Below are 25963 nucleotides of genomic sequence, written 5' to 3' on the forward strand. Positions count from 1 at the left end.
ATGTAAGACATCCCATTATTTACTAGATGATAATGTTCCTAGGACTATAGTCACCAAGGTGATTCGGTCTTTGCAAAGGATGAGTGCAACATATATTAGCATCAAGGCTTTACACATTATAACTTGGAAACAGCTCATTTTGTAATGCCTGTCCCTGCGGAGTGGCTCACAGCATGACAACGGAGACAAATGTTGAGTAAGTGTCCAGCAGTGCAATGAAACAGCAGTTTAATAGCTGGCTATAAAAAAAAAACAAGCCGAAACAGAGAGTCATCCAAAACAAAAGGGATAAAAACTGAAGGAATTCAGCTGCAGATGGTTTATAAAACAAGGCCCCGGCAGGGTTTTATTTTTTCATTTTCGTCTCATCATGTTAAAATCCAGCTGTGAAGCGACCCTTTTAAGGCAGAGAACTGCACACAGCCCACAGATATCAGTTCCTCAGACCAAACAGCTTTATCCTCATCTCACCAGGAAGCTGCGGGGGCTCTCACCACTGGCTTCAAGCAGACATTTAATCACGCCCAGATCAGGGCCAGGTTTCTGAAGATGTGTGTGGCCAAAGGGGAGCTTCTTTATCTCTCTGTGAAGGAGGGCTGGTAGTCCCCTTACTTTAGGATTTTTATTTTCGCTACTTAGCCTTTTGAGAAGGCGGTGGAGAAGGGAGAGGAGGTTCTGCTGAGACTTAACAGCACACCAGACATTACATTACATTACATTACAGTCATTTAGCAGACGCTTTTATCCAAAGCGACTTACAGGAAGTGTATTCAACATAGGTATTCAAGAGAACTACTAGTCACCAGAAGTCATAAGTGCATCTCCTTTCTTAAACAAGCATCTAAAAGCATAAACCAGAGCAAAAGTATAGTGCAGAGGCAAATTACTACGAAAACAATAATTGCAACAGACTAATACGAATACAATAAGTGCTACAAACTACTACGAATAGGATAAGTGCAGTAAACGAATACGAATACAATAAGTGCAGCGAACTGATACGAATACAATAAGTGCTACGAGGAAGGCTCAGGGTAGTACTTCATGAAGAGGTGAGTTTTCAGCCTGCGCCGAAAGATGGGCAGCGACTCTGCTGTCCTGACGTCAGTGGGGAGACCGATTCATCTTCTCCAAAATGAGCCATAACCTTGTAAAAAATGATAACAATGATTGGTACCACAACATTGAACAATATAAAGTAATGTATTTCACTTAATTGATGAGTAGATTAAAAAAAAAAAAAGTCATTACTATAGAGCACAGTGACGGTGGATTAAAACAAAAACATAGTAAAAATGTCAGAATAATAAATAAAAATAGAATGTACAGCTGCTTATATATCCATGAAGTATAATCAATGTATGGGCGGATCACATTTATCTTGCTAATCCAGTTATTAATCTCCTTTTGGCCTCATAAACGCTGTTCAGCACCACAGACAGCAACACTCAGAACTGGTTACGCTCATCTGGAAATTCGGGGTTGTTGCTCCTTCTAAATGAAGCAAGAAGGAATGAACTGATGTTTTATGCAAAGTGGTGTGCGATGATGTTCATGCATAATACAACTGAGAGATCAACTGGCACACCTGGTATTTATCAGCTGTTTTTTCCTTACCCATTGTAAGCATGCACTGATTTTCTCGTCCCATGCCAATTCAGATACCCGCAGCCTCCATCTCACTAAGGTTATCCTCAGCTTCCAGCTGTATCCCAGTGGAGGTGGTCTTCTGTGTGGAGCCAAAATTTGGCATTGAAAACAAAATCTGAACTGTAAAGGAAACACTGACGTTGGATAACTTGTATTGGAAATTGTTGTATCGGCTCTGAAGAAAGTTCCACTAAAAAATAAAACACAGGCTAAAAAGAAGATCCCAGCTTCCAAGAGTAGATGTAACACACTTGATTTATTTATGACCTTGCACTTCTAATATCATTAACTTCTATTTTTTGCATTCGGATGTGTTTTCAATTACAATCTTCAGATTGTTGTTTTTGTGTCAGTGTGTTTTCAGTGATAGTGGTTTTCAATTCTGCCAGTGAGAGCTTTGAAACAAGCTCTCACTGGCAGAATCAGACATGCATCTTATTGGACCAGTCAGTAAGTACTCATCCTTTGAACCTTTTATCTTTTTTAAAGTGCAGCAGGACATCCTTGTATTTTAGACATACTGCATTTGCATTTGACTACAATAAATATACTAAATCTATTTCTGGCATAATAAATTGTGTAGTAGTATGGGAATTGAAATGCACAGTATGTATGAATGCACTGGTTATTGTCTGCTTTCTGGTCACAGGGGGCCGCAATGATCCCAGTATGACTTGTTGACTGAAGGTGAGAAACTGCCATGTCTGATCACACCTGGACAAGCCGCACAAATATATGATTTATGTTTTATTGTCTGTATCGTTTAACACCATGTTTTGGTTTTAAAAGAGGAAAAAGCAATTTGGTTGCTCTCGGTGTGTCTTCACCCTAAATTTTAACAGAGTTTTAGATGATTCATGTGTGCTAAGTTCATATACTGTATTTATACTAACTCTACTGGTTAAAAGTATAGTAAGTCATATATGAAAAAAAGCAACAAACTTTAGTGGTTTGGTTCCATCCCCTTAGATGTCAGGATTGGAATTTTGTAAATCGATTATCTCTGGGCTCGGAGACGGTTTTTGAAGTGCTGACATATAATGAATTAAATGAAAAATGTATTAATAAAAAAATAAAAATCTATCATTAGACAAGTTATAAGTGGGGTCTTACTCAAGATCAGTCCGCAGTCTATCAGCATTATGAAGCTCAACCCTGTGCCTTTAATTGACACTCAGGAAGCTGCAACGTCAAAGATTAGATACTCTTAGCAATTCTTTATACACTCTCAACATATATTTATGTAGAAAAACAATATATTTACATTTTGACATGTTTTTTTTTTACAGTACTTACAGCATTTACATATAAATATATAGAAATGTATACATTGAAGTCAGTGCTGTGCAAATTGTAATTGCACAATGTCAACATTTTCGCAGTTGAGAACAAACAAATTTTGAGAACAAACAAATTTCTTCATGTTCAGTCTGACAATTTGCACCACTTTGTATTGTCTGGTTTCATTTCTTGTTAATATGTGAGGTGTTTTCTACCCTCCAAGGACTTGCAAGAAAAAGTACATAATATTGAAGCGTTACAAGCCCTTGGGATGCTTAAATTGCAATTACAGTTTTTGTACTTGGTGCATGTGTTCTGCACACTAAATAAATGAGATGTTGCCCTTTGATAACACACAAATAATTGATGTACATAGACTGGACGAGAGGCTGAAGATCTGTGAAATATATAAAGACGGTGCGTTCCTCTCATAACAGTCCCACACTGGTCCAGTTGTTGGCAGTAGCACCCACATGTTATTTTTAGGTCTGCCGATAATAAACAGACATAAAAAAAGGTCTCTATGACATGTTGGAATATTTCTTTCTGAAGGAATGATTTAGATGACGGAGGCATCTTCTGCATTATAAACTACTCTCCTTTAGGAAAAAACTTAAAAGAGATTGGGCAGCATCATTGGCATTTTTTGAATGCTGATCCCAATCATTAAATCATAAAAATAAAAAAAGATCCGGGCATTGTGTACAGACGTGCTCCAAACATTCACAATCTCATAGTCACAGAGATGACCTTCCTCCAGGACAATCTACTGATGTCTTGTCTGTCATTCCAGATGGTAATTACAAGTGTGCACAGTGCGCACAATGTCATTTCACTTTAAATGTCATCCATTTACTCATCCGGGTTTCGGTTAAACAGTCAATATCAAGGCTATCATTACTTGTAACACAAATAAAGCCATCTATTTGAGGAAATGTCCCTGTGCTTGACTTTCATATGAGAACAACACACTAGACCCACGTTTCAGATCATACTAGTACTTTACGTGCAAACAGGCTTTGCATTTCAACAACTTACTCAAACATGACCCATCCACACTATGATACATGGTAAACGTGACAGTGACAGTTTTTGGCAAAACTCAAGAATTCATTTGCTAATAATGACAATTTCACACAAAAGGATAAAATGATGAAGTGAAGTTTTGTGAACAGACATGGATGTAAACTGCAGTATGACTGGTTGGTGGCGGTTGTTCTAGTTTCTATTAAACCTCTATCATCTAAGGGATTTATTCTTTTTTTTTTAAATACTTTGTTAATAATCAGTGATATGTATTTTGTTAGTATTATTGACAGTTTTCCCTTTCTTTAACAAATGTCTAACTGGCTTTGATTGTAAGTTTATTTCTGTTGATGCAAACTCCCTTTTCATTTTTTGTAGGCATCGATACAATTTTTACTTTTTTTAATTCGGGGGCGAGTAATACATCACCATTTCATATTATTCTACTTTTGCTAAGGATTTTCCTATGTAGTAGTTTCAAAGACAATTGTTTTTTCTGGATGATTCCTGTGATTTATGATATATATTTGATGCACAGACACATAGGTGTTTCTGAATGTTAGTTTGTCTTTCTCTGTCATCTGAATGTAGCAATAATGCTGATTGGATGATTCTACCTCATTGTCCTTTATGTAAAAAAAAAAATGTATAAAACCACCTGAGCATTGAATGAGTCATGTATTGTCATGAGTGGCAGGATGGTCTTCGCTGTGTCACATCATCACACTTTTAGCAGTTGAAACACGTCACACAAGCAGGGACTTGACTGCTACCCAAGCAGCACAAGTGTGGGCGCAATGGGACAGACCCAAAGGAACCGCAGCTAAACCCACATGCCAGATGAGGCTAGATTGGAATTCTTTTTTTGTCACTTGGTGTGATAGCGCCCCTTTGTGGGCAAAATACATTGCATCCTTGTGGATGGCCACACTGGCTCATGGATTGTGTTTCATCAGTATCATTACATCATTACACAGTTTCCTGTTGACACTGATTCTTCAGATTCTTGACACTGATCAACAGGTATGTATTTTGGTTTGTATTTACAGTAACTTGTGTTTTCAGTGCACAGAGGAGGATTAGGACAGCTTGCTTTGTTAAGATAAGAGTCTTGTGTGTGTTAAAGAAAAGGTCAATTATGTTCCATTAACTGTTGATTGCTAATGTTTTTTTCCTTCTAATAAATACCTGGTGTCCTAGCAGTCAGAATTCTAGAAAGGTTACTGTGGTTGCTGTTTAACATGAAGCTTTATGGTCATTTCCACTGAACAGTGAGAGGCATGATCAGTTCTGGTATACTGTGACAGTTATTTCTTCTGTCTGAGTGAGTTTATATCCACAGCAGTTGGTTGACGGAGAAGGAGTTCACTTGCAGAGGAGGGCCCGACTCTCCGTTCCTCTTTGGTTTGACTGCGTTGATCAGCAGCCTTACGTCTTTGTGTAAGGCTTCTGCAGGCAGAGCGAGCCGTGGTGAGGAAGAGGATGACTGTAGTAGTGTTCGATCACAGCTGACAGAGTGGGGAAGGTGACTTCGTTGTCCAGAAACAGGCGGTCCTCCTGGCAAAAAAAACACCCACGGGGAACAGAAGACTTAAATACTGCAAATGTTTCATTGTCTTTCTATTTAATTTCTGCACAGAAATGATTATAACTGTATGAATATAACAGCGGGCTTCTCACCTCTTCAAACAGTCGGTAGTTTCTGGCTTTGCCTATACTGACATCCCACACCACCAGCACCTGGGAAACACACCAGAAAGTTTTTATTAGGACTTAGTTGTCAGGATCAGGTGATATTTTAACTTGAATGTCATATCGATGACACAGACTTTAGATATTAAGATATAAGAAATTCGAACAAAAGATGTCTTGCTTCTGCAAACCTGTAATGACATTTTTGTTTAACTGAATGACCTTACACAGAGAAGCTCTGGCTACTGTGGACCTATAACAAATATTTCATCATTGCATAACACTCATTTTGTCTTTAACTTGCCTTTCACGTCATTAGTAGAGTTATCTAAAGATTAACGTAAATGCTGATATGATAAGACTGGTAACATTTTTGTGAAGTCAGTGACAAAAGCAGCTTTTTATTTTTATTTTTACCTTTGATGTTTTGGATCCTGAGTTTCGGATGCAGTACAGTCCGTCCTGTGGAGGGATGTAGCTCTCTCTGAACATCCTGCGGGTACAAACATCATCTCAGGTTACAGGTTATCACATACTTTTAACAGATCATCACAGATAAACTAAGAATTGTGTTATCAAATTACATTATTGGTATGAACTGAGGTGAACTAAAGCTGTTAATAACAACGATTAAACAATGTAGCAACTAATCTTACTGCACATCCGGTTCATAAATAAAGACCCAGTCAATAAACTGAAACAAAGCACTAGATGGCAGAATTGCTCTGCAAAGCAGCAGAGCTATGGCCTGCTGAGGGGATATTTCAGTTTTAACTTCTATATTACAAAAAAAGTGTATCCATCTTACTTTTCTACGAAGCTGGTTTCAGTGGTATCAACAAACACAGAGTCTGGCAGCTGCACCTGCAGATAGAAACACCTGGTTAAACACAACGTGTTTATTGGAGCACTGATGTTGGCTTAAATGAGGTGCATTGAGATCTTGAGATTGAGATATATGCTCAGAAAATGCACACACACACACACACACACACATATACAGACACACAGACACAGACAAACACACTTTGAAGTTGCAGGTATACATTTTAGACCTGCATGCCTTCAGCAGTCAGTTACGTTTCACATGATTTCTCTAAGTGTGATCATTTTGGAACCAGTAGCTACACCCGGTCGGTTACGTTGTTTGTGCGACCTCACGTCAACGTGACAGTCTGGAACCAAAAAATGTCTTGTGGTGTGAGCAGCACCTCAACTCAGAGGCTCAGGAGGCTTAAAGCAACATCTATGCACAGTGTTTGAGAGGTCTGCGGGTCAATATCAGTTGTGACAGCACGTCAGTCTCTCTTACATTCTCATAGTCCTCGTCAGACTCCTCTCCTCCGCTGTGTTTGGACGAGTCTCGTTTCCTCCTGAACTCCACTGGCGTCTCGCTTCCCAACGAACGGAAGCTCTGGCCATCTGGAGATGCTCTTCTGGGGGGAAAATACACCTTAGTGTGGCAGCTTCAACCCGATTAACCCTTTACATTATTTCACATTAAAGAATTCTGTGTTTAATGTTTTGTGTGTTCGAGTCCAACTTACTGCAGCTGGGTTCCTGATTGCTTGGGCTTGGCTGCAGGCAGCGGGGGTTTGAGTGTAGGTGGAGGAAGTTTGGGAATCACTGGCTTATTGTGTAGTCCATGTTTAAGTAGAGGAGAGGGCGGAAGGTGGCCAGGCATTGGTGGGTGAATGGAGGAGGTCTTGCTGAGGGACAGGGACTCTGACATCACGGGCCTGAGCGAGGACCCTCCAATGTTATACTGAGGAGGTAGGCTCGGCTTGCCACGGTGGTTGTTCATCAACCCATGGTGGTTGTTGCCCACTGATTGGCTCCCTCCAGCATTAAGGGAGCAGTGGGCGGGACCATTTAAGACCATCCTGCTCTCTAATTGGTCACAGATAGGCAGAGTGGCGGGGGTTTGGACCAACACGGCCGGCACAGGCCTCCAGTCTCTCCGGTCGTTCCCGGGTCCCCCAACGGACGTCGCCCTGCACTGGGTTATTCTCTTTGCATTGGGGGGAGGAGGAGTTGGGGGGACGAGAGACACGGCTTTGTGCAGGTGGGGGGCGAAGGGGAGAGGAGGGGGCGTGCCTTTGTGAAAGTCCTTCAGTATGGAGGGAGGGGGGACAAAGGGCGGGGGCTTTTTGGGGAGCGGGCTGGTTGGGATTCTGTGAAGCGGCGGGACGGGAGGAGGCTGGCCTTTGTGGAAGCCTGGACTGGACTCTTGACGGAGGTGGAACGATACCGGCACCGGGGGAGGGGGGTAGGAGGGGGGCGGCCCCGCAGGTCGACCTGAAAAGGTAAAAAAAAACAAAGAAAGATAAGAAATCAGGCTGGTTTCTCAGTTTTGGATTCGTGTTTACTGCACTTAATGTTTTCCCTATGTGTAAAATTGTAAATACTACATACATACAAACATGCACCTTTTTGCAACTGAATATAAAAACAAAAATATTACTGAAAAATATTCAGATTGTTTAAAAGTGGTTTTGTTTCCTGTTTTAAAGTGAAAGAGGTCACCTGGTAGTAAGGACAGCACAGAAAACACTTTAAATAATATCAACTGGTGTCCCTCAATAAATACATGTTTTATAGACAGTCCGCCCATATAGATATCATTTTGTTCACGTAGCTTTGTTCTCACTTTGATTTTCAGAAAATCAAATCATCACTCTCTTTTTTTGTATTCAAATAAACCCCAGTAAATTCCTGGATGTGTTTAAAAATAACACACACACACACACACACACACACACACACACACACACACACACACACACACACACACACACACACACACACACACACACACACACACACACACACACACACACACACACACACACACACAGAAAATTACAAAATCCATTAGAAGTGTACTTCTAGTTGCATTCCCTTTATTGTCCCTACTTCCTCCAACCCAGTTGCTTTTCCTCTATTTGCCTCTTTCAACTCAGCTTGTTTATCAGTTTCCAGGAACTCCACTTTCGTATGATAAGTAACAAAAACACGTGGGGTCTGGTTATCCGGATGTGACCTTTGACCTCATCACTCTCAGTTCTGATGTAACAGTTGAAGTTCAATGTGCTGTTTCCTCCATTGTAATGGAATGTATATGTACGAGTCAGCTAGAGCGGTGTGTTTGTGCTGGGTGGAGTCACCTGTCGATATCGATGAACAGTCACTGTCTGGCTCCAAATAGTCATCCTCGTCATCTTCATCGTCATCATCTCCATATTCTACACACAGAAAGAACAGAAAACACAGTGTAATGATGCACAAGTAAACCTTGTGTCACTTTTTGTAGTTATTTAGGTGGTCTTACCATCTTCTGCATTAGCCACGTGGTGTTTAATATCCATGGGCTTCTCAATCGTGCCATAGAAACTGTCTGCATCTGAGTCAGAGTCACTATGGAAACAAAGAAAATGTTATCATGAACAGGTGATATTTAAAAATAGGTTTGAACAATGAGTTAAAGTAGACATGTAATCCAAAAACATTTGGGCTTCTTTTATTGCATTGTTCAGTTAATTCATTTTGAACGACTTTATGAGACGAAGCCATGAATGCTGGTTAGTCTACTTTAAAATGTTGGCATCCTATCCAATAAAAAACAATGTTTTCTTGTGAAATCAGGCTCCCTGAGCTCCACAGACACTCAATATAAAGACAATCTATTAAATGAGCTGCTAATGCCCCTGATAACAGCATATGTTATGAAAAAGACTTTCTTTAACACAGTTGAGTCTACAGTGTGCCGTTACCTCGGAATGTGGGACTCTTTTCTCTCGTTATAGTGATCTATCTCCCTCCGCAGGTGTCGCATCCATTTCTGTAAAAGGAATACCAATATATAGTATGAAGATTTTTAGCAGATGAGAGTGACAGTGACAGTGAGTGACCTTTGCAACTGTACACTCTGTGAGCCAATTATTCCTCATATATGGCTATAAAACAGTTAACCAATTCAAACCTGGTTGCTCATCTTTATTACAATTACAAACACTTAGATTTATTGGATAAGATGAACAAATTCCATGTGTGAAATGGCTCGAAAAATAGTTCTAAAAGGCATAAAAGCTACTGTGGCAGTTAAAAACAATTCTCACAAGGGGTCCATACACGTGAGTAAATGTGCAGAGTACGTGTGTGGTTGTTCTCACCCTCCTCTCGTCCTCACTGGCTGCAGAGAAAAACCACGTCCTGTGTTTCTTACTGAAGTGGACGATCTTAAAGGGAAACACGTTGCTGGACGTTGTCTCCTCTGCTGCTCTCATCACTCTGTGGAAGAAGATCAATGTGTTATGCTCAGACAAAATTTGTAAAGCGCTTCAAATAAAGGCCCTGCACTCATGCTTTGCATTTAAATGCAAACACAGCCACAAGCTCACGCTGGAAAGTCTTTGTGCAGGTTAATGTACTCTAACTCAGGCCTCAACAACTAAAAAGGATATTTTGAGTGTTGATGTATTGGAGACTTGTATACAGATATACAGTGTGAACCACATACACAGGTGGTTAACAAAACTGTGAGTCTGGAAGTATCATAATTACAGATGTGAACTACTGACCTGTTGTAGCCATTGAGAGAAAACGCCCCCTGTGGTGCAGCAGAGGTACTGCTCTTAAAGTAATACAGACAGCCTTTGTGGATGATGATGTACCTCAGTGGCCCTGCAAAACAGGCAACATGCATTTAGATAGCTGGAGATTACAACATAGTCTTGGACGCACTGCTTGTTCTGTCCACACACACTTCATATTTTTTGTTGTGAACTCACATTTCATGAGGCTGAACTGGCTGCCTCCCTTCTTGTGGAGATATCCCGACGCGGAAACTCCTCCTGGCATGGTGAGGAGGTTCTGAGCCCCGATGGCCGGCATCGGCACGGGCCAGCACATCTCTGGAGATGACATGGTTCTGCCAGAGAGGAAAAGAGAGGAGCGTTTGTTATTATTATTGTTGTATCACTGCGTGACAGATCAAACAGTTAAGGCAGCCAGCTCAGGAGTCGCACAAAATATTCTGAATAAAATAAGAAAAAACAAGATATTTGAAGATACAGAGAGGATTCAAACCCACAACCTGTGTGTTCCCTAAACCTGCTTCCTTAACAGCTACGCTTTGGGGGCTTTCCAAGCTACATCAACTATTACACAGAGAGCTTCAAAGCTCTCAGAGAGACTGTTCACTCCTCTAAGCACTGTGATGGACAGCTGATTGGTCATGCGAGTTAAATGTTCACTACATTGGAAGTTATTTGGCAAGGCGTTTCCATGATCCATTTAGCACATCAACTCTTTTTCGACAAAGTCAAAAACCAGATCAAGCGAGCGTAACAATTTAAATACTTTTTATCAAAATTCTGAGGTTTATGTACAGCTTCTCTAAGGCAAAACTTCAAAATGCACATGAAAATAGAAATGTGTCTTCGGTAAAGTGGTTTCATACACCGATGACATGATGCTATAAATTACAAAGTGCTGTATACACCTTACAGGCCCCTGTCCATCATTATTTTGGGCTGTCCCAGGCCCGAGATGAAGACAAAAAATCTGTTTCGAAATTTAGTACCAAATTCTCACAATGCGACTTCTGCATCAACCCTGCCCACATAATCTCTCTCACAACACCACAAAAAATCTGAACTGACTTGGTTTTCATCTCATATTTTGATAAAAATACGTGTTTTAAGTAATCCAGCATGTATGGTACACCCATCAGGTGTTTGTTACTGTATGTTGAGTGCATTCACTCTAGGCTTATCATGAACACTAAGTTAAAGCAATGGCTGGTGGCTGATATACACGTTGGGGAAAAAGATATGTAATGTGGTATTCCATTATCTTAAAAGTGTGATAATCTAAATTTTTTTCTCAATCTCAAAAATCTTTCTTGCTCCAGAATATCATCCGCTGACACAGTCATGTGGAGGTGTGACCTGCTCAGGTGTTGCCTACCTCCTGTTGAGCGTCCTGCTGATGCTCTGAATGGCAGCGCTCTCCCTCAACAGGCTGACCGTGGAGGCTAACACTGTGGACGCTGACGCCGGCAGTAGGTCCATGACCGAGACAAATAAAACTCCTCTTTTCTTTCTGTCCTCAGTGGGTTCACTGTTCACTGTCTCATCAGATCCAGAACTGAGAGGGGAACTGTCCGTCTGGTTTTTCTGCCTCCTCTGATCTATTTTTCATTTCACTGTCTGATGCTTTCTCAGTCCCGACTGATCTCTCGTTCTCTCTCTCTCTCAGACTTCCTTCGTTGATTTCTATCTCTCTCGCCCTCCCTCTCACATAAACACACTCAAACTGAGATAGTGTACTTACGTATTCACACAGATTTCTACATGAACACACACACAGACACATTTATTTCAGACAGGAAACATATCATGTGTTCAAAGCTTCAGTGTAAGGTGTGTGTGTGTGTGACAGAGAGAGCAGTAGTCAAAATAAACATCCCAAGTAAAGGTCTTCATCCTCTAATGTGTTTATGTGTTACTTCCAGTCTATCAACAGCATCTACTGACCTCAGAGGGAGAGGGAGGGAGGGATGTGTGTGTATGTGTGTGTGTGTGTGTGTGTGTGTGTGTGTGTGTGTGTGTGTGTGTGTGTGTGTGTGTGTGTGTGTGTGTGTGTGTGTGTGTGTGTGTGTGTGAAACTCAGGAATGAGGAACTCCACATTTACCAGGATTTCTCGCCAAAATCCACTCCCTTTCACTGAGATAAAAACCTGCAGGGACGGTTGTTTGGCTACTCAGTGTACCGAATCACATCTGCTTTCTCCACACCTGTTTCATGTGTGAAGTGACCTTGACATGCGGTGACTGGCAGGCTGACATTTGATACAATTGCACTCCAGTTATTCTTCATGTCAAATTCAGTTTTAATATGCAGCAGTTATGGCGAAGAGCCTGATGTCGTAACAGGGATGATGTATGAGGACATGTTCAAATGGGGATAAAAGCAAACACTTGTGGAAATTCGGTCATCAAAAGCATTCATGTTGTCGCACTACACACAAAAAGTCATGACAATCCTCTTTCTGTTTCCAATTCGAGGAATCTTTCTTTGAACAGTCTGTTGCAGATTGCAATTCTCCCAACTGTGAAGAAGCACAAAAGCCTTGAAACAGAATTTCTGAGCAAAATGTTTTTATTTCAACGGAATTGTGCAACTAGTGCTCGCAGGGTCGGAGTAACCCTGCGCTATCCTTGGTTCCACTTTCGCAAACCTAAACATTCAAGTTTTGGTCTGTTGAACAAGTCGCTTTAGATCGAATATGCACTAATATTCACTAATATGCACTAATATTCACCAAGTCTGGCGAGTAAACGAGCGATGTCAAAGGTCTGACACCCTGCTTCAAAGATTCCAACCAAACACTCTCATTTTGAGATGTTGGCAAAATATGCAATGTTGAAGAATTAAAACAGAGTGAGCAAAAAATCAGAAACAGGGGAGTGTGTACAGAGAGAGGGAATGAGAACAGAAAGACACAATAAATCACTGGGGTGGAGCTGCTGCTTGTTTTTGACCCCTGAGTGAACTGTGTGTGTGTGTGTGTGTGTGTGTGTGTGTGTGTGTGTGTGTGTGTGTGTGGGGGGGGGGGACTTCAAAAAGACCTACAACTGATAACTAGCGAACACAGGCAACAACACACACACACACACACACCCACACAAAGATAAATTAAAGTTAAGTAAACCTCTTGTCATTCTGATGGAGGTCAAAGTTCAAATGCATCATCGATACAAGGATTTCCTGAAGTCCTAGTGAAGCGACATGATGACACTCCGATGACAGTTTCATGTTTCTACGCCTCAGCAACTTTTCCATCAACAGATGATCGAGATCTGCTCAGGTAAAAACTGGACGGACATCTGATTACATTCATGACGTCTCAACTGCTCTCACTGCTTACATAACAACTGCCACTTCAACTGTTTGCAGTGCACACGCTGTCTCTTTCTTTTCAACTGTAACATCAGTTTATTCCACCAACTGCTTTCAGTGTTTACATACTTAACCTTTAGATTCAAATTTCAACTGCTTTTGGCTCTTATTCTTTTTGACACATTTTTTGCATCCAACATTTTTATAAATGTTAAATGCAAATTAGATTGCAATGTTATAAATTATAGCCTTTTGTTTTCAGAGTCACTGTTTGAAAAGAAAAATCTGAAATGTTTAAGAATATCAATATTTGAGAAGAAACGTTGCAATAAGTATCTATCTGTATTATTTTACAAAAATGTTGTTAACGTCATTAAGAATTTGTGTAATGTTTGATATTCTTTAATTATGTCGCGTTCTCTCCTGACTTTTCTCTCATAATATAACCCCACCCCCCCAAAAAAAATAAGAAATCAGTGGTCCTGTAGTTCTAGTGTTTAAAAAAAAAAAACTAAAACTAAAAAGACACAAATCTGGATTTTCTTTTTACAATATTTATATTATTTTATTTATAAAAGCCCTAAATACTGGCACTGTCATAGTTTTGTTCAAGTATCTCAATAAACACTTGGAAAACAATGTGTAGAGGACACAAAAAAGGGAACCTTGTGAATGACATTCAGTAGAATCACTCTTGTTTGCCCAAATAAGTTCTTGTGTTAGATGAGGTCACTTCCTCCACTTAAAGGGAGATGATGAATGAAACAGTGACTGATTTCTCTGTCAGGAAAGGGTAACAGGATTTATTTACCCAAACTGCAACATGAAGCCACCAACATGTGAAATTCATATTTTCCACAGGTCATACTTACTTCTCCTTACATCACATTTGCATGACAAGAATACTGTTAATGAGAAACACCATGTAGGAAAAAACAACAGCGAGAAATTACTCTTTAAAATTTGGTGCATTTACTTTTCTCAGAATGGTCAATGGAAATAATACCACTGGTACAGTCAATGCAATGTTAAAACCATTCATCTGTCTAAAATATCTTAATTCATCTCACGAGACCCCCACGTTGAAAAACACTGATCCAAATTACAATCTGGTTGGTTGATGTTTAATTTAATGAGTGTAAAAGTACACTAAGGCTTTAAACCCTCTCACCCCACTATTTTGGTTTTTCTTTTAAGTTCTCCATCCTAAACTGACGTTTGTGAGCCAGAGATGCTTATCAGAGAGCAGCTGTTTGCCAGGAAGGGAAGCACATACCAGACCCATTCAAACACATTTCCTCCCTGGGCACACAGATACAGACACAACGCAAAACAATGTCTGGGTTTCAACAGGGATTTAAAGCAGTGTTCATTTCTGAGATTTTAACTGTGTGATGGGACTGCAGAGCAGACGGCCTGATCAACTAATGTTTAAGTGTAATAACAAGATCGGAAGACGTGCAAGCTTAGATGACAGCTTGTCAATGTTGACAGCCAGGTGTTGGGGTGAGACTTTGACCAATGTGAGAATATAATCTCCTGGGCTTTTCTGAAGAGATCAAGGAAGCGGTTAAACTGTCCCCATCCCCAGGAGCCTTTCTGTAAAAAGGCCTTTCCAAGAAATGTGTCTCTTCTGAGTTTTTTAGACCTCTTCTCTGTGACAAGTATGTTGCCTTTTACAAAGAAGAAGGAGGGCTGCCTTGGATTCATGAGAACACGCTGACAACAGTTGACTGACCAGAAAAACTGAAATAGAAACCTGCACAGCTGTGTGATGGAAAACCCCTGATGAATCACATCGCAGGACAATGACAGTGGCAGGGGAAGACAAGACATTCATTTAAGCCTGTATCATTTCATTGGAAAATATAAAGACAGAGTGCAGTGTATGACTAGCAGAATATACACTGCAGGGCATTAGATATGAAATGGAACAATCTCTAGGACTTTTAAGTTCTAACGTTAACTTTTAATTTAAGGGTGTTTACATCCATATTAGGTGAAGAGTAGCCTAGTTGTCACCCTGTTACACTGCAAGAATATCTGTTTGTGTTTCTAGACCAGAAAACCTAATTTTGCCATAGAAAATGAATTTCCTTTCAAAATAACTACACCATACTACTAACCAGTTTAATTTTTGACATTACTGGTGGGCCCACATGTCACAAAAAGTATTTCTGCATCTGCTGCTCTTAAATTTACTCAAATTTATTAAAAATAATACAGTGCATGGCCTAAGTGTATCCTTTAAACATTATGATGTTACGTATAAATGGAGGCTATGTTAACGTCTGTAAGCCTGTGATTAATGAAATACCTCTATGGAAAATCCCATTTCGTTCCATCGACAAAGACTTGTAACTGTCGATCATTCTTTATTTCCATCTTTAGCTAAAAATCAATTTTGACTGATTATAACATTTTCTTTGGAAGAACATCATAAAAACTACATTTTAAAAACTCAGAGAAAGATTGACATGTCATGGGGATTTAAGTGGTTGGATAAAGAAAAAACAATCAGCTTATCCATCACCACGAAGTCTGCATGATATGGCTGAAAGCTCTGAAGTAGAGTGCTTAGGATCTCCAAACTGTGTGAAATAGTAATTGTGTGTGTGTAAAGTCTAATTATTGTTCCACAATACTTTTAAGTTCAACATCTGTGATGGTAGGACACACAGCTGCCAGGTGTGTGTGGCTAACCAATTACCTTGCAGTGCAATGAGCGAAGTGTGTGCGGAAGGCTCAGAGCTGATCATCAGACCCCCACTGCCTCCCCGAATCAACGCGCGGAAAAAAAAGCACAAAACCCATGAGCAGATCTAAAGGTAAACCGCTGTCCGAGCTGCAGTAAAAAAAAAAACTCCTGTCCTGCTCAGGAAACAGAAACCGCCATATAGAGCGTGTATTTTCTTCCTGTTCCCCCTTGTCGGTCGACCACAACGGTTCCTCCACTGCTGTTCAGCTTCACATGGTCACTGCCACTTTGAACACATGAATAGAAACTAAAGAGTTAGTAGGTTTAGAGAGGTTTATCTGAACTCTGGAGTGTTTGCTTTGTCCCTTTGGTTTATTTATCCAGATGGATGATTAACAACGCACGAGACGCACGAGACAGAACGTCTGCACACTGAAGACATTAAGTAAAACCTTCAGAAAATCTGAATAAATACTTTTAAAAATACATTTTCATGCAATTAAAATACCAATATTGATTGTCATTGCTGCAGGTAATCTCAGCCTGTGGTTATGAGTCAGATAAATTATCAAACAAGATAGGGGCGACGTAGATTGAGAAACTCATAACATAATTAAACAGAGACAGATTTAAGGCCTATCTCTGCCAGAGAAATGTTTGAAGAACTCCAAAAGCTTTTCTATCGCCCAAAATTTGTGTTGGACTTGATTTGCATAATACCTTAAATTTGGATGCTGCCGGTTGTGTTTGACGGAATGAATAATAAAGTGACCACAAGTGACCGACAGTGTGTGGCAACCTTTGGTTCTCTCTCCAAAAACAAAAACAGAACAGAAACCGAAAGTTAAATGTTACTTTACACACACACACACACACACACACACACACACACACACACACACACACACACACACACACACACACACACACACACACGTACACACGTATACACGTACACACACCTGCTGCACTGGACTTATTGAAAGTTGAAACAGTACCTATAGCTTCCCCTACGCATCATCATTTCCTGTGTCCAAATATGGCAATTCTACTCAACAGGAACTGTCACACTTCCATAATGGCTACAGTACGGAGTCCTCTCAAAGTAGCACACACACACACACACACACACACACACACACACACACACACACACACACACACACACACACACACACACACACACACACACACACACACACACACACACACACACAGACTGGGCAACGATTAAAAAAATCTTTGTGGTATTAAGTCTGAAATTAATACCACAAAGATAACAAAAATAAGTACAGTAAATTAAGGAGAAATCTGTAAAAAGGCAGAGAGGGAGAGAGCGATGAGATTTTGCCCTGACTGCATGCCCACCCTCCCTCCCCCCGACACAGGGTCGAGAATAAGAACACATTTCCTGTAAATGAACCTTGCTGAGGAATTACCGTGGCAACAACTTACAGCTGACGTAAGAATTATCTCCACTGGAAAATAAAATGTATGTGTCCGTGAGTTGAAATACCACCAGATAGACCTGATTTATGTCTAATGCCTGCGTCACGCTTTGTTTGGATGTTTTGAGTATAAAATGACCAAAATCCGATAAAAAATGTCACCTTACTTTTTACTGCATATATGAACCAAACTCTATTGTGATATTGGTGCTTTGTACTGTACTCAGTTATCAAAATGTAATGTAGCATCTTCAAAGGTATTTCTGTGGTCAAACAGATGTCAGCTGTCTGCCCAAACGTGTGCCTCTCTTGTGTGAAGCAAAGCAGTGAACTCGGCACAGTGTGATAGATAGACTATTCTATCTTAATTACCCTTCTGCTCACATCTCAGACATATATTCTCGTCTTAAAGGTCTTGAAGGAAACATTTCATTCTCATTTTCAGGTTCATACTTGTATTTAGGGCTTTTTCTGGAACATATTTACATTTACATGTTCAAAAAACATTATTTTTCTCATAAATCTTAGCTCCGCTTAAGCACCTTTCTCTTTAAGCCCTGATCCATGAACAACTTGACACAAACTGCTGAGCTGGTTCTCAGCTGTCAGAGGATGTATACCTAAAGACCCCCAATCCCCACCTAAAAAACAACAACAACTGGGTCTCTTACAAGTCCCTTTGGATTAAACTTGGAAGAATAAAATTCAGACCATTCAGAAATATGCCCACTAAATTCTGACACATCTAAATGAGGATATGACCAACTGAACAGCCTACGTTGTGTGCGTGATGATGTACATTGCAATGTTGTTACATCAGGTAATCAGGCCTCATTCAGTAGAATGACCTGAACGGTTTAATACCCTCTAACCTTCCCCTTTTTGCTGTCGTAGATTCTGTATCAATGGCTCCTATAACACCAAACCATTTCCTCCGACAAGTTTTTTGGGAACAAAGCTTGACTACATTAAACTCAACTTTTCTTGACCATGACCTTTTATTTTAGTTTCTACACAGTGTGTCTGTTTGTCTGCACACTGACGGAGAGTATTAAATACAGTTTGTGTCCCTGCTGCAGTGTAAGCACTGTTCTTCAGCTTGCTTAAAATGGACATTGCTCAGAACCGTTTTGAACAAAGTTTCACGTCTGGTGAAAGCTGTCAGCATGCCACTATTTCCGATGCGTCGTGAGAAAACTGTGTATTAACTTCTGACCTCCTGACTTCCTAAAAGGCTCAACTGGTTCTCAATACTGTAGACTGAGAGGTTAAACAATAGAAACAGCAGCCATCAAATGAACAATTTTTAGGTCAACAGCATCAGCACACAAGAGAATAAAATAGTAATGTGAAAAGATTTAAAGATTACTTCACTGAGGCGAATCTCAACAGGTAAAGACAGGAACTCCCTCAGTTGCCTCATTGACCTTTTATAAAGGGGAAGAAACTTTACAACAATTACAAATACAGATGATGTAAAATACCAGCGGAGTGGTTTTGCAAATCCCACCACCATTTACCTAAGTTGATAACCAAGAATCACTAAATGTAAGACACCTAAAAAAATAGAAGCTATCCCAGATACAGACAGAAGCCAACCTACAAACAGGTCCTAGAACTGGCAGTTAAGGAAGACCCTCCAGTCAACTTTTCTGGGAATACAGCCATACATAAAGTAACAACTAGTGCACATCAGAGGCCAACAACGAGGCCAACAACAAAAGATGAAGTCAACAACACAGAGTTTGCCGGGTTCGCAGAGAGTAAAGACTGAACTTACATGGAATCCCTCTGTTCTCGAATACACATCCTGACGCTTGGCTTGTAGCTCCGAGCAAATGACTTCTTATTCCTCACGGATGGAGCGGACATGTCGGCGGACATGAAGGCGGCTGCACTGCACAATTTACCACCATACTTTTTTAACGCGTGGAGCGACAGAGGATAGAGTGGATAAAGATGCAGATTCAAGATTATAGGGATTAGACCGGCAAGATTTTGAAGAACTGGCAATAATACAGATGAATGCAAGAAAAGTGTGACTGGATATAGAAAAACAAATCAAAGTAGTGGACGGACGGGAAGTTAAAACAATGAGTCGTGTTGGTCTGATGTCTGAAGGAAGTCTGTAAGAGGTCTAAACCCATGATACTCTGCCAGTTGTTTCCTGAAGGGGCCTCCTCCTTAAACCCCGACTTGTCATTGGTCGACAGGCTGCAGCATGTTCCTTCCTGTTTCCTCAGAGCTAGTATGTGATTGGCTGCCGGATACAACCCACACCACTACACACACACATATGCCTCTCACAGTCGGACACACAGGACCTGAGAAAGAGGCTGGGGGACTTTCCATCCCTTAGGACTGGAACAATAGAGGTCCTGCACACATGCACCCACACACCCACACACATACACACACACACTTATACAGACATGGCCACAAATATGTTGTGAAAGGTGTCTGCGTTAGGTTGCGGGAGAACATTTGAAATCTGTTATGAGTACTGCAACTTTCTGTCGACACAGAACTTTTATTATGAAAAGACCCTATGCATGAAACCAGTAGAGACAGTCACGCTGTCCCTGACATGTCCAAAACTGATGCTAGAGGGGTACGTACAGCCTCATAGTTTGAGCTTAGGGCCATAGAACAAGAGTCGGTATTTGACAAGTTAGGAGTGAGAATGTGTTGAGAAAGTCACCAAGTTAGCAAAACTGACAGCTAGTCCCTTCTGGCCTCCCTCCAAAGGCACTCCCCCAAAACCATTATAAATGGAAACAATGAACATGGCTATTGTCAGTGACCACAGCTGTTAAGTTAGCAGCTTGGGACTCCGGTGACGAGCAATGAGTGCTCAGGCAGAGAGCGCACAGGTAGATAGGTAGGTAGACAGGTAGGAATCCCATCAAATCATTTCTTCCAAGCCGAATGAAATTATTTTACAGACTGATTGCAGTCCTGCAACAGCCACAGCTACCCTTTTTACATTTCTTTGCCAGAGCATTTGATTCATCCATTGCCGCGATCCAGTGATGTAATGAGAATTTCAACAAATATGACTAAATGTTTTTGAAGAAGATAACCAACCCTTAGCTTGAATTATTCATCAGTCTTCGGTCTTCAAAAATAAACTTGAATAGGCAAAGACGGTTTGTATTGCTTTCTATCACAGTGTGTCAGGGTTAATCACAAAATGTTATATCACTGAAAACATCACTGAGGCCCAAGAGAGAGATTATGGAAAACAACAAAATATCTTACCATAAATATATGGATGACATTTATATTACAAAATCACCATAATGGCAACTCAGTTTTTTTGCAGTTTGCACACTGTGAGAGGACCTCTTAAATTACCACGAACAACAGAGCAGTGCAAAGTCTTCTTTTGATTGCAAGACCTCTAACCAGTGTCCCAGCTAAAACTGTGAGGTGTCTCACTAAAGTTAGAATGTCAAACCACATAAAGAGCAGATTATTTTGCTGCTGCTGCTGCTGCTGCTGCTGCTGCTGCTGAGCTGAATCACCAGGTTTGACATTAAGGGTCAACAGAGACTGTAGCAGATAGAATACAGTCCTCTTTTCAGCAACTTTTATCAGATCGGTTGTTCATGGGTTTCAGCAGGCGCCATACAGCAATAGAATGATGATCGTTGTTCTAAAGGTAGAACATTTATTCATTAAGATAGAGTTTTATTCATGTAATATATTGCTACTTTTTAAAAACTTGATAGGAACACCAAGTAGAAAAAAAGTCCTCTCATGTGTAAGTTACTTTTTGAAGCCTCATTTGGTTTAAGAGGGCATTGATGGTGAATTGATTGAGGGGCATTAAAAGCCTCATCCAATGTGGGGTATCATGTGAGGATTTATTATGCAGTCATGAGTCGACTAAACAAGTGTTAAGTTTAAGAATTTGCATCAGTCTGATTGACAGTTATCCTTCTTTTCTTTCAGACCTCCCAACAGGCATGTGTCTAAAGGAGCATGATGCCTCACCAATCCACCAATGTTTCTATCGGGACAGCGGCAAGAATCCTGTAGGAGCATTACCTCACTGAACCTTCCAATTCCAGCTGTGCCTCGCTGCGCCTTTTGTTTCAGAAACCAGACTTGACGTATAGACAATATACAGATTATCGGCAGTTTAACGCCAAACAAATCCTCTCTTTTTTCCACTTTTTCAAATGAGAGATTGTGTGGATCAGGTGGGTACTTGTTTAAGTTTCTTTATCATCTATGATAAAGAAAAAATGATCTTCTATGGTAACACCTTGGAAAGATTATCACACGCAACTACTCACACAGTTTCACAGCTTGTTTTACACATGGCTGAAAATCAATTCAGTCAAATGCAAGTTTAATAAGGCCACTGTGATGTTTTTGACCGAGAGGAAGTTTGATGGGTAAATGCTGAAGAGGAGACTGGTGCCCAGTACTGTCTTCATCCTGTCTTAATCTTCCTGTTCAACTCCAGTTAGATTTCATTAAAATTGGTGCTGGCGCTGGAGAGGTTGTTCTACCAGCCAGTTATTTTCTAAGATCAATTAATTGATTCCATATTTGGAAAAGATGTGCTGTCACATATATAGGCATTAGAGCTTCTGCTTATTTTTTTGACGTCAAGTAGACTGGAGTGGTGATCGTTCAGATCAAAAGCGCTTGACTTTAAAACCTCCTACATCATTTTTGGCAAAATATCGTTAGGGCAAAAGTACCTCAGGCTTTATTTGTAGTTTAACTGTTGAGTGTGTTACTGCAATGACTGGCACGTTTGCTGTTTACCCACAGGAAATGCTTTGGCAGATACACATCGCCTAAGATCAAACTAATAAATGTAAACATTTTCAACTAGGATTCATTTCAGATTACAGAGTCTATATACAGTATTAGCCGACTAGGAACATTTGCAGTATAGCAACAGAAAGCAAATACACATGGAGTGGTGTGACATATGCTATTCATATTAGGCTACTGGTTCCTGTTACAGTGAGTCATCTGCCCAGTATGAAACCACAAGGCCTTAGTTTGTCAGCAAGAAAGCTGGCAGTGCAGTCACTGGTCACTGGTTCTCCTGCTGGTGTCCATTCTCCATTCTATCGCTGCTCATTGAGAATCTCAAACCCCTAACAACCCTCCAGTAATAGCCCTTTAGCCTCTTGGAATTTTTCAAATCTGTCTGTTTCTTAGAACAGAAACGGAAAAATACAGTAAGTAATCATCAACACATAAACCTCGGAGTGACACACAGTTAGACTGAATGGACTCAGTTTCTCTTTTGTTTTATTTTCTTCCTTTTAATCCCTCTTCTCTGTTCCACCTCACCTGCTACTGTTTTTCCCCTCCTACTTTACTTCCTCCTCTCTTTTCCTACCTGTATTTGTAGCACACCCGTCTTTTTGCCTTTTCAGATGGCCACTTGGTCACATCAGGCCATCCTAGAGACATACATTCTTATTGTGACTTGGCCATGACAGGGTACTTATGCAGTTTCAGGAAAATATCGTAGAAGGTGTCAAACAAGATAAAAGAGGCCAAAAAAAAATTGAACACCCTATTGGTTGTGTCAGAACAGATGTAGGTTGACAGATGTCTTAGACTATGATACACTACCCAGGATTAAAAAAATTGTCCAGATGCTTCACATCTATTGGCCATTCCTCATTAGGCTGCAATGTCACCTACCCAAGCCTTAACCCTTACTAGAGAGATTCTTGAGGGCTGCATTGTGTTTAAAAATGATGACACTGTTGTACACACTTTCCAGATCAAAACAGCATTAACTGACCAGGAGTCAGTTGACTGCATTTAACATCTATGAACAAAGACTAGGCTTATGATTCCCATCCCAATATTGTTCACAACTACTTGATATCACGTGACCAAAGTTCCACACTTGGACTCGACTGAAAGCTCAGAAAGCTAGTAAGTGGACTTGTGAGCTTGGATTATTTTGTTACAGAAAGGTCCCAAACGTAAAAAGTAACTTACACGCTCTTACTGTTTTGAATTATATTTCAAAAGTAGCCTTGGGGGGGTTTATGACTTAATCAACTCCTTTATATTGGCGCAGCAGAGTTTAATGAATTAAATCCAACCCTACAACCCTACATACATGTTACTACTTAACCTAACCCACTTAGGCCTACATGCCACAAAACATATGACTTCCACTTTTAAAAGAGACAGCAACAGAATGATCCCCACTAAAACACACATCAATGCACTCTAACTGGCTTTACATGGCTCCATATAAACCAGAAGTTGTATGAAGTTGTGTTAAAAAGAAAAGTAAGTTTATAACCTTCTTAACACAAACCAAAAAAAAAAGACCCCACACAACTGTGACCCCAGTGCTTCCACCTGCATAGCTTGGCATGGCAACAAACAAGCTTATTTTAGTGACGCTTCAGTAGGGCTCAGCAAAATCGTCATCTAAAATATAAAAAAATATATTTTGTGACAACAATATATAACACAGTATGATAAATGCGTGCAAAAATATGAAGTAATCTGAGGCTTAAAGCTAAACTAATCACAAGCTAAATCTTGTGATTATCCAGTCCTATTTTGGCAACCATAGCCAGGCAGGCTTGGCCTGTTGCGTTTGGGTATCTAATGGCCAAATCAAAACTGAAAGCGTTTAAACTATAGAACACATCACACATTCAAACAGATCAATTTGTATTTTATTAAATGTGTCAATCCACACTGACAAATCCCAATTTTTTACACTTGAAATATTTTAGCATTTAGTGAAGCCAATTCTGCATATACAGCTGTTTAAATCACACAAATATTCTGCTGTATTTGTTTTGAAGTTATTAACCGTATTGATCAAGGCTTCCCAGTCTGTATGTGGGTTTGGATGACAGAATGTGTACACGCCGCTCACGTCTTGCTTCACAGTTAGCCTGCCAAAGTGGTTTGCATGGAGCTGTATTATGAGTTATACAAAAAACTTTAGATGGTCTTATGTTTTAGTTTTTTTTAAGCCACCTGTTTTACAACCAAAACACAAGAGAATACATAATGTCCTTAACCAGCCATACATTCAAAGCTAAGTGTTGGCATATCGCATCATAGCTAACAGCATCATTATTGATGAGGTTAAGTAAAGACTTTTTCAGCATTGACATGTCTACTGCACTTTACTGGTTATCTAGATTTATTCTCTAGATCCATGAACTGGTCCACTATATCAAAGACAGAGCATGAACTATAACCTGAAAGACTTCCATATATGTAGAGTGTGCTTCACACAGCAAGTGCTTAAGAAAACCTAAAAACCATAGAGCTACCCTTTCAAACAAAAAATAAAAAGCACACATCTTGGATAAAGTCTTGTTAAAATGTTTAATTAAACTCACCCATGGAGTGCTGCCTCAGCTGTGTAGCTCTTCTGTCCGTGTCTGTCTGTGTCATCAGGGGTTTGAGCCCTGCAGAACTCCGCTTCTGGCTTCAGCCCGGTTCACTTCCTGGCGTGGCGCTTCAGAGCTACTGTATAAAGTGTCATGACACCCTCCCTTCAACCACAAGAGAAACTGAATGCAGCGCTCTCACAAACACAGACGGGCAGTCATACAACCCATTGAACATAAAAACAAGAAACGTGGCTGAACAGCACTCCTTAGCTGCACTAACTGTTTTATCTTGTTACATTAACCCTGCTTTGCCCCATTTTGTTACTGTGACTTGAATCCTCACCAGATATCACAAAGCAGTGAGAGCATTTTTGCTCTCGTGGATCAAGTTTCACTGGCTGTATGACCGCAGCATGAGCATCATGACTAACTTCCCCTTTGCAGTGTAGACGGACCACTCCTTCTAACATCTGGTCAGCAATTATGTGATAAACAAACACACACATACAATATCTAACCTGTAGTTTATGACCAAGTGTGTGTGCCAAGAAAAAAGGAGTCGATGCACTGAGGGTGGCACTAGAGTCATCAAAATAATGGAGGATCATCCTCTGGGGAGCATGAAATCCAAGCTTTTCTGTAAAAGTCCACTGAAATTAAATAGCATGTTTTTTTTTGGTCTTCTACAGCATACTATAACTTACATGTCTTGTGTTGTCCATTCAGAAAAATATTTTGAATATGTTTATCATCACAACATAAATATGTTATGTAAGTACTGTTCCTTAAAAAAAAAAGTACTCGAATAAAAGTAAAATCACTTGTTTAACAGTGCACATAAAATAAAAAAAACATATATTTTTTTATCATTCTTAACTGAGCATTATTTACTTACAATG

The 25963-nt window shown here is 40.2% G+C and overlaps 1 protein-coding gene across 3 annotated transcripts; it reads right to left on the reverse strand.

The window, feature by feature from the left end:
• Window positions 1–2870: 2870 nt before the first annotated feature.
• On the reverse strand, window positions 2871–25115 carry sh3bp2 (SH3-domain binding protein 2). Of its 3 annotated transcripts, none has more exons than XM_054611969.1 (13): window positions 25071–25115; window positions 10440–10579; window positions 10230–10332; window positions 9822–9939; window positions 9423–9490; window positions 8981–9066; window positions 8817–8894; window positions 7197–7947; window positions 6962–7085; window positions 6458–6513; window positions 6067–6142; window positions 5638–5697; window positions 2871–5514 (listed from the first exon to the last, which is right to left on the reverse strand). In XM_054611969.1, the coding sequence occupies exons 2-13, from the start codon at window positions 10573–10575 to the stop codon at window positions 5386–5388; spliced, it is 1785 nt and encodes a 594-aa protein (XP_054467944.1). In that variant the 5' UTR covers window positions 10576–10579; window positions 25071–25115; the 3' UTR covers window positions 2871–5385. The 3 variants fall into 3 exon arrangements, with proteins under 3 accessions (XP_054467944.1, XP_054467943.1, XP_054467945.1); XM_054611968.1 differs by lacking the exon at window positions 25071–25115 and adding an exon at window positions 19481–19797; XM_054611970.1 differs by lacking the exon at window positions 25071–25115 and adding an exon at window positions 16265–16324.
• Window positions 25116–25963: the final 848 nt, after the last annotated feature.

This window comes from Anoplopoma fimbria, chromosome 14 (assembly GCF_027596085.1).
Source record: "Anoplopoma fimbria isolate UVic2021 breed Golden Eagle Sablefish chromosome 14, Afim_UVic_2022, whole genome shotgun sequence".
Taxonomy (NCBI): domain Eukaryota; kingdom Metazoa; phylum Chordata; class Actinopteri; order Perciformes; family Anoplopomatidae; genus Anoplopoma; species Anoplopoma fimbria.

Excerpts from the sequence above, each read along its gene's own strand:
- sh3bp2 (XM_054611968.1), bottom strand. The coding sequence starts at position 19,584 with ATGTCCGCCGACATGTCCGCTCCATCCGTGAGGAATAAGAAGTCATTT. Across the intron at positions 6,143-6,457 it reads GAAACCAGCTTCGTAGAAAA|GATGTTCAGAGAGAGCTACA; the intron begins GTAAGATGGATA and ends TTGTACCCGCAG. Across the intron at positions 5,515-5,637 it reads ACTACCGACTGTTTGAAGAG|GAGGACCGCCTGTTTCTGGA; the intron begins GTGAGAAGCCCG and ends TTTTTTTGCCAG.